General features: G+C 37.8%; 3 protein-coding genes across 3 annotated transcripts; 1 reads left to right on the plus strand and 2 right to left on the minus strand.

The window, feature by feature from the left end:
* Nucleotides 1-3,161: 3,161 nt before the first annotated feature.
* c8h2orf68 (chromosome 8 C2orf68 homolog) lies at nt 3,162-4,878 on the minus strand. The gene is made up of 4 exons (XM_037680396.1): nt 4,689-4,878; nt 4,208-4,323; nt 3,821-3,969; nt 3,162-3,296 (listed from the first exon to the last, which is right to left on the minus strand). Exons 1-4 carry the CDS (start codon nt 4,796-4,798, stop codon nt 3,174-3,176), a joined length of 498 nt encoding a protein of 165 aa, XP_037536324.1. The 5' UTR covers nt 4,799-4,878; the 3' UTR covers nt 3,162-3,173.
* Nucleotides 4,879-5,113: 235 nt separating this feature from the next.
* On the plus strand, nt 5,114-9,443 carry usp39 (ubiquitin specific peptidase 39). The gene is made up of 13 exons (XM_037680397.1): nt 5,114-5,294; nt 5,570-5,648; nt 5,732-5,826; nt 5,911-6,047; nt 6,463-6,615; nt 6,714-6,939; nt 7,047-7,121; nt 7,296-7,363; nt 7,811-7,999; nt 8,184-8,326; nt 8,476-8,611; nt 8,914-9,000; nt 9,271-9,443. Exons 1-13 carry the CDS (start codon nt 5,219-5,221, stop codon nt 9,319-9,321), a joined length of 1,515 nt encoding a protein of 504 aa, XP_037536325.1. The 5' UTR covers nt 5,114-5,218; the 3' UTR covers nt 9,322-9,443.
* A 222-nt stretch (nt 9,444-9,665) lies between these two features.
* On the minus strand, nt 9,666-12,836 carry sftpbb (surfactant protein Bb). The gene is made up of 11 exons (XM_037680398.1): nt 12,673-12,836; nt 12,457-12,485; nt 12,287-12,361; nt 11,985-12,107; nt 11,768-11,899; nt 11,600-11,680; nt 11,321-11,504; nt 10,768-10,910; nt 10,522-10,602; nt 10,145-10,255; nt 9,666-10,021 (listed from the first exon to the last, which is right to left on the minus strand). The coding sequence occupies exons 1-11, from the start codon at nt 12,722-12,724 to the stop codon at nt 9,983-9,985; spliced, it is 1,050 nt and encodes a 349-aa protein (XP_037536326.1). The 5' UTR covers nt 12,725-12,836; the 3' UTR covers nt 9,666-9,982.
* Between the last annotated feature and the right edge of the window lie 910 nt (nt 12,837-13,746).

Genomic DNA, 13,746 nt, shown 5'->3' on the forward strand with positions numbered 1-13,746 from the left:
TATTTTTTATTATTATTTTTGGCAGTGAAACTGTATCTGTTTCTTCTGTTATGGATTAAACTATATAAACCTGACAGCGACGGTTCAGATCTTTCAAATTGGTTCTATAAACAATTAACATCTTACCTGTTGCAGATAACTCCTTGAATCATTGTTTTGTTTTCCAGATAGGAGTTGCTTTAAGCTGACAACTTGAAATAATCATTATCTCATCAGTCCTGTCAAACTGACGTGGCAGCACAATGGCTCAGTGGTTAGCATTGTTGCCTCACAGCAAGAAAGTCCTGGGTTCAATCCCCGGTTAGACAAGGGGAGTTTGCATGTTCTTCTCATGCTTGCTTGGGTTTTCTCCGGGTACTCCGGTTTCCTCCCACAGTATAAACACATGCATGTTAGGCTGCCTTCAGGCCCAGGCCTCCCTTGCAAAAGAGATCTGTGATCTCAGTGAGATTTGCCTGGTTAAATAAAGGTTGATAAATACATTTAAACTTAATTTCTCCAGTGTTTGTTCAAAGCTCTTTACAACATGTAATAATAGTTTATAACCTTTCTACAACAATTTGAATAGTTTTGTGACCATTCAGATTATATTTACCACTCTTTTTTAAATGAAACGATAATAGCCCCCTGCAAACAGTGCTATAAAAGAACCAAATGTCCTACCGCTGCACACCCACAGTGGACAGGCCATTACCTTTTGGAACATTTGGAAGCATTTTGCCACAGTTGAACCTTATTAAACTCCATTTTGGCTTGCTTTCAGACAGGTGTAAACCTGTAGGTTATTAATTATATGTTTTGTAATGGGATGCTGTGTGAAAGGACCAGCTGAGATGGAACATGTTCAGCCAACTGCGGCGTAAAACTGGAAACGGCAGGTGAGCAGCAGATATGTGACGTCTCTTTGCTTTTAGAACTTCAGTCACGTGCCGAGAGAGGAATGACAAGTGAACTGGAGAAGGGTGTGGAAGGGGAGTGTGTCTGCTGCACCAATAGCTCTACAGGTCTCACTTCTCCACTCAACTCCATCAGGACCTGGGCGACCACGTGGCAACACGGTGAAGCTTGCATATTTTGAGTTACTGAAGGTCTCCTTTAGTGTGAATCAGTTGCTTGAAAGAGAAATCAACTGTGTTTTCCATGAACAGGTAGTTCCTGTCAGTTTAACAAGACTTATTTAAACTGTCCGTGATAACTTCTCCAAGAAGAGTTTAAAAGAGTGATTTTGTTTTCTGCTAGTAAAAGTGATCCACAGACAGACAATCTTTTTTTTTTTTTTTACACCTAATTAGTTTGGTGTTAAGCTTGTCAGAGACAAAGTTGATAAAGCAACTGGTTTGAGTTTGTTAAATTAACTCCAGATAAATAAACAAAAAGAATAATAGTCTTAGGATTTCTTGGAATACATACTGGTTGTTATTTTTCACACCAGTATTAGACTAAGATCATTTGATGCTGAGAAATTACTGCGTTATAATCAATTATTTAAATTGTGTAAAAATAATGTTACACACAACTTCACGTGTCACCCTCAGAGTATGTGTTGTCAATAACTCATACATACACGGTTGACTCAAATAGTTAATAGTGACGTTTTAAAAATAGTTCTTGCTCAATCAGTTTGGGCTCACACTGTGTCGGGAGAGACGCTGCTTCTCCAACACAAAACTGTTAACACCTTATAAGTTATAGCCATTTATGTATTTACTAACATAGCTGTGGTGGCCATCTTGAATTAGAATGACCCCAGATGCTAATAGACGGTTGATGTCCATTCAGTTATTGTTTTCAGAGAGATTCATTAAAATAAGTCCATTGGTTCAGGAAATATTTTGCAAAGTTTACAGTCAAATGGACAAACAGACAAAATCATTGCCACCTTTTGCCCTGGGTGATAAATATTCGTCATGGAGTCATGTAAACACTCCTCTAACTTTTCAGGTTTTCACCAAGTTAAAAAAATACGGTCAAAACAAAGTACCCGGGTTAAATCGACCTGCTACTAAACAGTCACCTTGACTTGTGTCACAGTAACTTCTTATCTCATGTGTACAGGTCGCTGCCTAAGTAACATATATGCCACAAGCAAATATTTTCTCCAGATGCCTTCTCCACCTTTTAGTTTGTAATAAAGTTTTACCAAAACTTCTACCCTTGTTAAGTTGCTGACAGGAAAATAAAGAAAGAAATGATGGTTGAGACTTAGTTTAACCAGAAACAATAACAGATACTCATGTCTCAGCTGAACACTTTCAGCAGCACCTGCTTGTAAAATGTATGGATTGAAGATGGACTTTTACTGCACCTACACTCTGAAATCTAAAGAGATTGAAGAAATGTCTAGGAACACAGAAACAGGAAGAGGACTACAAAGTTACAACGATGCCACCTGCTGGGGTCACATAAAACACGTGCCACAAACAATAATTGCACATTCAGATAAAATCCAGTAAAGCCCATAAAAAAACATTCAGACACCACAGGACAGCAATAAATGTCTTTTTTTTTTATATGTAAAAGTTTTTTTGTCCAAAATTATTACAGTATCAAAAAAATAAACTTCAATAATTCAAAATAAATTAGCAAACTGAAAACTACAAAACACAAACACATTATTGTGGCTGCATCGACTTAACAAAACTAAAGTTTTATTTGTATAAACTTGACATTGCTGAGAGACCGACCGATAAAAACTAGATGCCGGTACTTGTTTAAAAGCCTGAGACGACTTCTGTTGTGACTTGGCGCTATAAATAAACTGAATTGAATAGATCTGAAAAGAACAGAACATATTCTGTTCAGCTTTCAGGAGTTCACTAAATAAGAGCGTCCTTTGAATTTAACATTTGGAACGCAGTAACATAATTGTAAATATCTCGTAGACCTAAATATGTACAATGTTCCTAGAGTAACATAGATGAAACAATGCAGCGTTGGTAAAAAGCAAACAATAAATATAAACTTTACAGCCTGATAAGTGCTGTTCTCTCTCCTTCAGAAATAACATATGGCTTGATTGGAGCTTATCTCTGCTGACGGTCTGTGTGGACACCAGCAGAGTCCTCGTTATGTCCCTTCCACACAAAAAGTGTTAAAGCTTTGAAGGGGATCATTTTCACTCTTCTTTGATTCCAGTATTTGTGTCTTCCCAGTCTGCTGTTTGAAGACACTCATCACCGATTATCGCATCTTCTTTCAATCTCCTTTTGAATTCGAACTTGTAAAGCTGCCCTCATGGCTGCATCCAGGGTGTTTTTCTCTGCAACACGCTCAACCACCTGCTCAGGTTTATCGTCCTTCAGAAAGAAAGACAAAAGCCGCTGGGAGTTAAAAACCAAAACTTTAGACGACGTTATTACCATAATTCATCAGGACCAGCTTGTTTAATGACATCATCATGTGCCTCTGTTCAAACCTCTGTTCTTGCGTACTTGGTGAAAATATGCATTTAGCATACTTGGTATTCAGAAGTGATCTAGATTTGTTTTTGCTGCAGTTGCCATGGTAAACAGAGGTATCAGAGTGCCACGATGGAGCTCGTAACAGGTTAAGGTACTTGGGAGTTGATTTAAGGCATCGTAATCAGCCTTTCTAAAACCAAAAATTCAGAGTTTACACACTTGCAATTAGTTAATTAAGTGTTTATATTGCAAATAAATTCAGAGGTCTTGAACCTCTTATCTGGAATACTCCCGTATTGTTCTGGTGGGAATGAAAAATAAATGACACGCTCAATCGTGCGCCAAAAAAGAAAAAAATATATATTTCCGTGTTATCAACTAAAAAAAGACACAGACTAATTGTCAAACAAAGAATTTACCTTTTTCACAAGAAAGGATGTAATGGTTCCAGAGTCCTCTTGATAGTCAAGCCAGAAGAGCTCAGTCCCAGGGATTTCAGCCTCCGTGCTTGACCCGCTCTCATTTTCCTCTTCAGCATCAGCACCACCAGTCCCTAGCTCCGAACCATCTGGAAAGTGAGCACAGGTGTATTTATTATGCCTTTAGAGCAGCCTTTCCCCAATCCTGGTTCACATGCTTTACCATCCTGCAAATTTTTAGACAAATCCTTATCAACTAATAAGATTTAAATGATTGAACATTAACTTGTTATCAAGTTAACTCAGGTGTGCTGAAGTAGGACAACATGTAAAACAGGCAGGACTGTGGGTCGTAGCTCATTAGAAGAGATGTTAGAAGTAACATACGTTTTTGTCGAGGATGGTACACCTGGAGATCAGGTCTGCGAGGTCTTCTTGGGGTTGTGGTGTGTCTCCGCCTCCGAAGCTCTTTGGCTTGTTTAACTTCTTTGTCATAATCATCTCTTGTCAAGAAAAGAAATCGGTATGTTGTTATAACCACGTGTTTGTGTCAGATGCACGACACGCGTTTCAAAATAGTCAAAGTACATTTTCTCAACAAAGCTACAGTTCATCAACAGTTAAATACATTTGCAATACATTTAGCATCTTATTTCCCAAAACAGTCAACTACATTTTGTTTTACTTCCAGTGATAAACAAGCGTTTAGTGTCAACCATGACCTTCACAGAACACAGAACCATTAAATAAACTTTGGCAATAATGAAGCTTATTTTGTCTTTGATTTTTATGGCTACTGTTAACCAACTCGATCTCTCTTTATTTAATTATTAGCATTAGCTTGGAGAAGAGAGGTTGAGGAAATTACCTAGCAATCTGGTTCCTGCGGATATGGTGCAGGAAGCCGTGGTTCATATCCAATCGGCCTCCGGGTTTGTATTTCAGCTCATGCTCGCCATCGTCTTTCAAAATATCCATTTCATCAAACAATTCATATACAGTTATGGCATTAACTGAATAATGATCATAAGAAGTCTTTATCGGAGCTCTCACCAAAGCTAAATGGCTAGCAAGCTAACAAAATATGTTGTTCAATTGTACTATGCCCAGAGTTAACACAAGTGGAAACTTTAAATTAAAACACAAAATAAAAATATTTACAAAAATATTTAGATAAAAAACATAAGCTTATATGCTAAATATTATGTTTTTTGCTCTCGTAAATATAGTGAAAAAATATGGATATCTGAATGTGTGTTTTTTTAAACACCGGAATAGGTTTTATTTTTTTGTTCAACAATAAATCCGACGTACGCTCACCGCGAGTTTCGAGATGCTCTGTTTGGATTGAATGACACTAAAGCTTTATCCCCTGTGTTGTTTTAACGATAGGATTGCATGATAGTTGGTGAGATGATTTCTTTAAAGCGAGAGAGGAAAGCTGAGGTGGACGACGATGATAACGAAGACGGAGGTAGGTTTATTTACCGCTAACGTAGGTACTGCTAGTTAGCTAAGAAGCTAGCTATGAAGTTCGATTTTAAAATTTATGTACGGTTCCATCTAGTCACACCTACGCGGGTCAACATATATAATCTGAAATAATATCATTATCAATTATAATATCAATATCTTAATCCAAATCGCAATTTTATACTGTAATCGTTTTGTTAGCATGTTTAGCTAATTGTACGTACTGTCTGGGATTATGTTCATTTACTTTTTGCTAAAAACAAATTGTTTTTATAGTTGTAGCTAAAAGAGGACGAGGACGTATAGTAGAAGACCGGAGAAGCCGCCACTGTCCTTACCTTGACACGATAAACAGGTTACATTGAGTTGAATCTGTACAACTAGTGCTAAATGCTAATTAGCACTATTTACAGCTAACTCATGTGTTTATCCTTCTAGAAGTGTTCTTGATTTTGACTTCGAAAAGCTCTGCTCCATCTCTCTATCCCACATCAATGCTTATGCTTGCCTTATATGTGGGAAATACTTTCAAGGTATGTTGAATTACCCGGCATTTCACTCAGGAACAAACACCTTGTTGTGCTTTAAATTACTGATCTGTAATGGTTTTCCTGCAGGCAGAGGTCAAAAGTCTCATGCATACACTCACAGTGTCCAGTTTACCCATCATGTGTTCCTCAACCTGCACACACTCAAGTTTTACTGTCTGCCAGATAACTATGAGATCATCGATTCATCATTAGAAGATATCACGGTGAGTAAAGGAATGATTTTGTGTTCTGAGACTATGCTGCGTCAGTCTACATTTAAATCTCTCAATAAGTTATTATGCTGTACAAATGTGTGATGTATGGTTTTGTTATTTATTATTTTAGCAGGGATGCAATACAAATCAAAAACATTTTTCTTTCCTACATAGCTTTATCCTCTTTTCTGTTAACTTCCAGCAGTGCATTGGCATATTTAACATAACGGTCCTTTTTTTTATTAGTAAATCTTTACAAGACCAATTAGTTTTTACTTATTTATTTTTGGAGCAGCAATATTTATACACCGGTTTGTAAAATTGTATACTGTCATCATTGAAGTACTCAAAAGTTTTGTTTTAAATTGTCTTTTCAAACAGTGATTCTGTGCTTTTAATTTTTCAAAATCATCTCCTCTTCTAGTATGTTCTGAAGCCAACTTTCACAAAGCAACACATTGCAGGGTTGGACAAGCAGGGTAAACTGTACAGAGCCTATGATGGTACAACCTACCTGCCTGGCATTGTGGGTCTTAACAACATCAAAGCCAACGACTACGCTAATGTGGTGTTACAGGTATGTACTGTATATCTCGTACTCCAAAAAAAAAGAAGTAAGATCTTAGCATATGGTAAAAAAATACTTTTTGTTTCTTGTTAACCTACTCTTTCTAGGCTTTTTCCAATGTTCCACCTTTGCGAAACTACTTCTTGGAGGAGGAAAACTACAAGGGAATCCGCAGACCACCAGGGGACATCATGTTTCTCCTAGTCCAGAGGTTTGGTGAGCTGATGCGCAAACTTTGGAATCCAAGAAACTTCAAGGCCCATGTGTCTCCTCACGAGATGCTGCAAGCTGTGGTGCTGTGCAGCAAGAAGACTTTTCAAATTACCAAACAAGGTACTTTCATTTTCTACAAATGACCTAAACTGTACTCAAACCTTTTTTTTTTTTTTACCATTGTTGAGGCTGTAGAGCTAAGTACGGTACTCGTCTTCTTTCTGCAGGTGACGCGGTAGACTTTATGACGTGGTTCTTGAATGCTCTTCACGGTGCTCTTGGAGGCACGAAGAAAAAGCCATGTGAGTGGAAGAAGTTTCTAAAGGGTTGTTACATCATGTATGAAATGATGCCTTTATTATGATCAAAAGTTGTTCAATTACAATATTTTTTGCTTTTTTTCTCTTAGAATTTATTTTTGCATTTAATGTTTTGAGAATGAACAAGTCTGTTCTTGTGTTTCTCTTTAACCTCAGCAATAATCACAAAAGCGTTTCAAGGCTCTATGCGGATCTTCTCCAAGAAACTTCCACACCCTGACTTGGTGGGCTTTTTGAGCTGTTTTTGTTATAAAATCAATATTTAACACCTCTTATTAATTAAACCATCATTTTTAAAAAAATATTCAGGATTTTATAAAATTTTAGGTATCTTTGCAAATATTCTGAAGGATTCAAGGTTCTTTATTTGTCTCGGGAATTGCGTGTAGATTTATTTATAATTGATCTATCAATATGAATTTGATGCATGCTGATTGATGATGCACTGATTTCTTTCTGAGAGTTTTAATAAAATCTGCCCATTGGTTCATCAGATATTTTGCTAAAAGACAAACGCATACAAACCCAGACACAGGCATCTACATCATCATCTGTCATTCATGGTAGCAGAGAATAAGCGACTCCAAGTAAAGTCTTAGCCATCATTTATATGTGGGTATTTTTTACTTGTATCTTTTCAAAGATCTGCTTTTATTTTCTAAACCTGTCAGACACCAGAGGAAAAAGAAGTTCTGCTCCAGACTGAGGAGTACCAGGAGCAGATGTCTGAGTCCACCTTCCTGTTTCTGACTCTTGACCTCCCAACAGCTCCTCTGTACAAAGATGAGAAGGAGCAACTTATAATCCCACAGGTTCCACTCTTCAACATCCTGGGCAAATTCAATGGCAATACAGAAAAGGTAAGAAGTCTTTAACAGACCTTGTTAGCCCAATTTAAAATGTAAGGGGAAAAAAATCATTAACTCCATTGTCACATTACAGTTATCCTAACCACTCCGTAAGGAACATACTGCTATATTAAGTACAGTCTGGAAGCTGTTAATAATTTATTAGTGATAGCATATTTTTGTACTCTGCTTTCAGGAATACAAAACCTACAAAGAGAATTTTCTCAAAAGGTTCCAGTTGACCAAGCTGCCACCTTACCTCATCTTTTGCATCAAAAGATTCACCAAGAACAACTTCTTTGTGGAAAAAAATCCAACAATTGTCAATTTTCCAATCACGTGAGTGCTTTTCATACACACTGACTTGGGAAAAAGGCATTTCCTCGAGTGTCTGTCATAAAGTAGCTATCAGTTATTTAATACTCAGGATGTCTTCATGCGTCACTATAAATACATACTTTAGTTTGTCACTTTCTTTGCTGCCGCAGAAATGTAGATCTTTCAGAGTACCTGACAGAAGAAGCTCAAGCTACAGAGAAGAACACTTCTTACGACCTTGTTGCAAACGTTGTGCATGATGGGAAACCCACTGAAGGATCGTACAGAATACACGTTCTGCATCATGTAAGCTGTGATCTGATGTCTCTAATGTTACTGAAGAACATCAAGAAGAAAATACTCTTTGAAAGCTTTGGCCTCATTTTTTTTCACATTTTAGATCAACATTATTATATTTATCCTGCATTTTATCACCGTGAAATTTCAGAACAGGATATTTAAAATCCACTTGTCCTGATGTTTTAATTTAGGCCCAAAATTAAAAAGGCCATTTTTTCAAGATTTTCCATTTGTAACAAATGCATTTAGTTCTGTTTTACTAATATATTGTTGTATAAACAGTTTGTGATGTGCGTTCATTTAACCAGGGTACGGGGAAGTGGTACGAGATGCAGGATCTGCAGGTGATCGACATCCTTCCCCAGATGATCACACTGTCAGAAGCTTACATCCAGGTACGTCTGCCTCACAGCTTTTGTTCTCGTTAGAAATGTTAACTTTTACTAAGCTCTGCACTTTTCTGTGGATTTTCTGACAGTATAAATGTCATTTTTTTATGTTTACACATGAAAAAGGATTAATTGCAACATTTGATCACAGCATGAATAATCTATGTGCATAGTTAGGAGTTAAAATATTAATGTTATAAAGTAAAATGGTCTTTGGCACCAATGAGACATGGCAGATTTAATATAAATACATTTTTTCTTTTCAATTTCTGACAGATCTGGAAGAGACAAGGCAGTAGTGACTCAAACAGCCACACGGGGGAGTAAGTGATGCAAGACAGCTACCACTTTGATGGAATGCAGTTTTGTAATTTCATAAATAAACTAAGTTTTTAGATCCTTAAGGGACAAAAGTGGCATGAGTGTCAAGATTTTCTTTATAGCCTCAAAAGGAAAGAAATGTAACAGTCTCCAAATTCGTTTTCTCAATTTCCTTTTTATCATGTGGTTTCTTTTTAAATAAACCACTTTCAGGACGTGTCTTTTTGTGTGGAAGAGTTTTTTAGCAACACAAAATATTAAATTAAAATTTTATTTTGAAGTCATCATTTGCAATGAAAGCAGAACGATGCAAGAAAAAAAAAACAAAAACAGCAATTTATCCAAAGGGCTTATAGTTAACACTGAACGTTCTTCTCGGCGCTGACTGCGACATCTAACCTTTTTGTTTTTACATTCATAACATGATTATACTGTATACACAACACTGCACAAAAGAGAACCTGTAGAAATGGATGTTTCAGAATAAATCCCATGCAAACATGAATATTTTGAACACATGCTTGATTAGCTGCAATAGAATGTTAAATGGGTAATTTTCCCCTAACACAAAAAGTTTGATTAGTGCATTACATTAACTGAGCATTTAACAATGGATCGGTGCATAAATAAGGTCGTATTTTGAAGCTGCGGTGAGCTTGGCAGGATTCTAATTCTTCCATTTGTATTTCTCACAGAAGACTTGATTCTGAAAACAAAAACATGAAACTGAAATTTATTCACAGATTCAAACACTAAGTGTTAGTGTGCATGGCGGGAAACACATGTTCTATAACTAGCAAAAATCTTGTAACAGTTAAATTTTACTTACGCCACACTTTTGAGCTGTTTCCAAGTCTTTGCACCAGTAGCTCGGCCCCCAAGTACAGGGATTCTTTCCCAACGGCTCCAGCTTCTTCGATGAAACGCACAAATCAGCCCTCTGCAGGACCGAGAAAACCGAATATCTTCAGAATATAAACTAGAGAATAAAAAAACTAATCTTAATGTGTTCCTGATGTTACATGGCTGAATTTCTCCATTATTTTTTTTTTAATTGATGGAATTGTTTCATGTGCAGAAGTAGACAATAGCCTGACTACAGAGAAAACCCTTTATTTTTCTGTGAGTACTCGTTAACAAAGTAGCCTCTTAAATCTTCTGAGGAAGAATATACAAATAAATGTGTGAACTTCAGCATATTCTTACTTCACAAACATGTGGAACATCCATTTGGTTTCCCAGAACCCTCTGCAGCTGTACGCCATAGATTCTGGTGAAAGCTTCACACTGAAACAAGAGTTTAAAGTTGTCCAAGTGAAATGGTGAAGATACAAATGACGTTTAAAAATGACGCAGTAAAAACATACTGTCGTACAGTGTTTTCATCCACTGAACAGAAGTATTTTAAAGTTTTAGAAATGAGCAGATTTTAGAAGAAGCTGAGAGTTCAACCTTGGGGACGGCATGTGGATGATTGAGGCATACAGATTGTAGGAAAGCTGATGTCTGTGGCTCAGTGGCGTTGAGTCCCAGGTACAGGCGGCTCAGTGCTGCCAGCGTTTGACACGACTCACAGTCTGATGGTGGAGACACATCTGGAAACCAATGGGTTGTTAACACTGTGACAAAGACACAACTCGGTGTAAATGATGCACTGAGCTTATATATTTAGTCTGCTGTGAATACATTAACTATGATCCCATTTCATCCTTGGTGGCTTAAAGACTCAAAAGCTAAAATCCTGTTAATTTTATAAAGCGCGGGATTTGGATTATGCCTAGATCAGGGAAGTGAAGCCGATCTAAAGACGTTGTAAATGAGTTTAGGCTCATAGTGCTGTTCATACTGAAACAATTTTCATCTATAAATAAACATGATTGCTGTATAAATATTACCAGTTTTAATAAACTGGCGAGTATTGAGGTATTATGATAAAATACATCAGTCATGCAGACTTGTCTTAGCCTTGGCTGCTAACGGCACTAAAACTCATTGTTGGGCTAACCTGGAACAGGCTGCGTCTCAAACAGACACAGGTGCAGGAGAGTACAGATTGTATGAGGTGCAGCAGATGATAGGAGGAATTCAACGATCTCTGCGCCGTATTTGCTGACGAAATCGTCGCACTCGTCCTTGTAGCTTTTCGGTATCAGATCACAGACTTCTCCCATGAGCTTCATTAAAGCCTCCTGCAGGGCAAAACAAGATGGAGATGTTGACATGAGGTGACAGGCGTTACTGTCAGGACATGTTTAATATCAGGCATCTAAAATTAAAAAGTCACCTCAGTCATGTTTTGAGGCAGCAGTGATTCGAGCTTCTTGATAACAAGCAAGCACAAGGGGCAGATCGGATTTAAAGACTCCTTGAAAGAGGAACAGTAAATAACTCTCATCAAAGTTTCATTTCCACTGTTATTTTCTGTTTCATTTCTGCTTTCTCATAAACCTACTTTGTTCTCGGATGCAGAGCTAAGTGCAGCGCTGGGTATGTCAACGTGGGTGACATGATGGGGAAGTTTCTGAGGCTCGTTCTCCTTATGGGCGGCACAAAGTCCAAACGCTTCACAGGTCTCTTCTGGTTTCTGGTGAGACAGGGAAAAATTACAAAGCAACCATCCAGAAACACTGGTTTTCTTAAACGTAAAAACAACAAAAAACACGTCACACTTGTTGGCCAGGCGATTGGCGCAGGATTTTTGGCAGGTGCATTTTCACTTGTGACTCGCACTCTGACGTTTGATCTTTGGGAAGTCTCTGGCACAAAGCGTGCAAGGTTTTAAATACAGCCACCTGTGAACACGGAAGTAACTCGTTTGTGACAGACATGCAAATATTTGTCAACATAAACATTCTTTTAGAGTAAACATGAAAAATAGCACTCCTACAAAAGAATGAGTGCTCTTGTAATTTACTGTGGGCTTACAGTAATAAACCAGTTTGTTGGTAAAGGTAAAACTGCAGCTTCTTACTTTAGTGTCACTGCTGAAGATCATGTTGGCTGACAGCTGGATGATCTGACTGCATTCTGGACACACATCCAATGTCTGGTAAGAGAGTCCATTGTGGGACAGTATGAATATATATGATAAACAGTTTTCAAAATAAGATTTCAAATGATCAACACCACTTTAGGGCTTACCAGAGGTTCAGCAATAAATCTGGAGTCTCCTTCAGTGAAAACACCCACACAGACACATGATGAAGACAAAATACAGTTTAAATTGATTTATTTTCACTGTCAAACAATTGTAAAGGTATAGATATTATGATGTAGCACAAATAGAATGAAGCGATCAGACTGATAGGAGAAATAGTGGCGGCTGGCCACATAATTAAAATATTTGCTTCATCTTACCAGACAACAACGATGCAGCTAAAACCACCAACATGAACCCTGAAGATGACATGGCTGAAGGGAGTCCTGGGAGTGAAGTGCAGCTGTTTTTTTCGATTCAAAACATACGTGTTGTTGTTGGGAGCTCTACCGGAAATAAAGCCTGACAGCGCTCTGTGTAATGCGCATGCGCTTTAACATTATCGAGCTGGAAGCGTTAAAAAAAAAAAAACACACACACACACACAAAGAACTCGTCACATGGCGCCCTCTGGCGGACACAGATAGCCCTGCAGTACCGTCATGGTTTGACAGTTTGTTTTATTTATCTAATTTGTAGATTTTTAATATATAACGTGATCAAATGTAACTTGAGTAGAGTAAAATTCTAAAAGGAGTAAAATAATAATCAAATTTGATTTGACAATATTTTTGGATCACATTAAGCATTAAATTACATTGGTTTAAAAACAACAACAACAAAAAGCCAGTGGACTTCTGTTTTGCAGTAAAAACAATTTTGCTTTCTGTTTGGGGTGCTTTATCAAGTCAAAACTAGAGAAAGTGGAGTTCTAAGCTTTAATCTGCAGCTTAATTGCACTCCCATCCCGTCTGAGGGTCTTTGCTCAAGAGAGAAAACCCGACGACCCCCAGGTGAGAGTGGAATGAGATTAATCACGATATAGTTGTATAAACAAATATTTTGTTCTCAAACAAAACATGAACAAAAACCTGCATCCTTTTTATTTAATTTATATTGTTTGTGTGTAAATTTTAACAAATGTATAGGGAGTGGTATAGATTGGGGAGTGGTGGAGCAGAGGTCAGAGAAGGTGAGCCTGTGGTTGGCAGTTTGAGCCCCGGGACCAACAACATCAAAATGTGGATGGAAAAGGTGAAGTGCCCACACCTGCCTCCACCCTCGTTTGCTCCACTCTGGGGCAAACCCATTCAAACCCTTGCTCAGGGGGTCTCCTTGAGCAAGACCTTTAACCCCCACCATCTGCTCCCCCTGGGTGTCCTAGAGAGCAGCTCACTGCTCCACACAGAGGGCTGTGGTTGCTCGGTGGTCTGTGGTTGTGTCAGGAAAGACAT

This window comes from Nematolebias whitei, chromosome 8 (assembly GCF_014905685.2).
Source record: "Nematolebias whitei isolate Nwh7 chromosome 8, NemWhi1, whole genome shotgun sequence".
In the NCBI taxonomy this organism is placed as follows: Eukaryota; Metazoa; Chordata; class Actinopteri; order Cyprinodontiformes; family Rivulidae; genus Nematolebias; species Nematolebias whitei.

Coding starts and splice junctions, on each gene's coding strand:
- c8h2orf68 (XM_037680396.1), bottom strand. CDS start 4,798: ATGGATATTTTGAAAGACGATGGCGAGCATGAGCTGAAATACAAACCC. Junction 3,970..4,207: donor GTACCATCCTCGACAAAAAC/GTATGTTACTTC, acceptor CTCACTTTCCAG/ATGGTTCGGAGCTAGGGACT. Junction 3,297..3,820: donor CATCCTTTCTTGTGAAAAAG/GTAAATTCTTTG, acceptor TTCTTTCTGAAG/GACGATAAACCTGAGCAGGT.
- usp39 (XM_037680397.1), top strand. CDS start 5,219: ATGATAGTTGGTGAGATGATTTCTTTAAAGCGAGAGAGGAAAGCTGAG. Junction 6,616..6,713: donor ACGCTAATGTGGTGTTACAG/GTATGTACTGTA, acceptor TACTCTTTCTAG/GCTTTTTCCAATGTTCCACC. Junction 6,940..7,046: donor TTTTCAAATTACCAAACAAG/GTACTTTCATTT, acceptor TTCTTTCTGCAG/GTGACGCGGTAGACTTTATG.
- sftpbb (XM_037680398.1), bottom strand. CDS start 12,724: ATGTCATCTTCAGGGTTCATGTTGGTGGTTTTAGCTGCATCGTTGTTG. Junction 11,900..11,984: donor GCCAATCGCCTGGCCAACAA/GTGTGACGTGTT, acceptor CTGTCTCACCAG/AAACCAGAAGAGACCTGTGA. Junction 11,681..11,767: donor GCTCTGCATCCGAGAACAAA/GTAGGTTTATGA, acceptor TCCTCTTTCAAG/GAGTCTTTAAATCCGATCTG.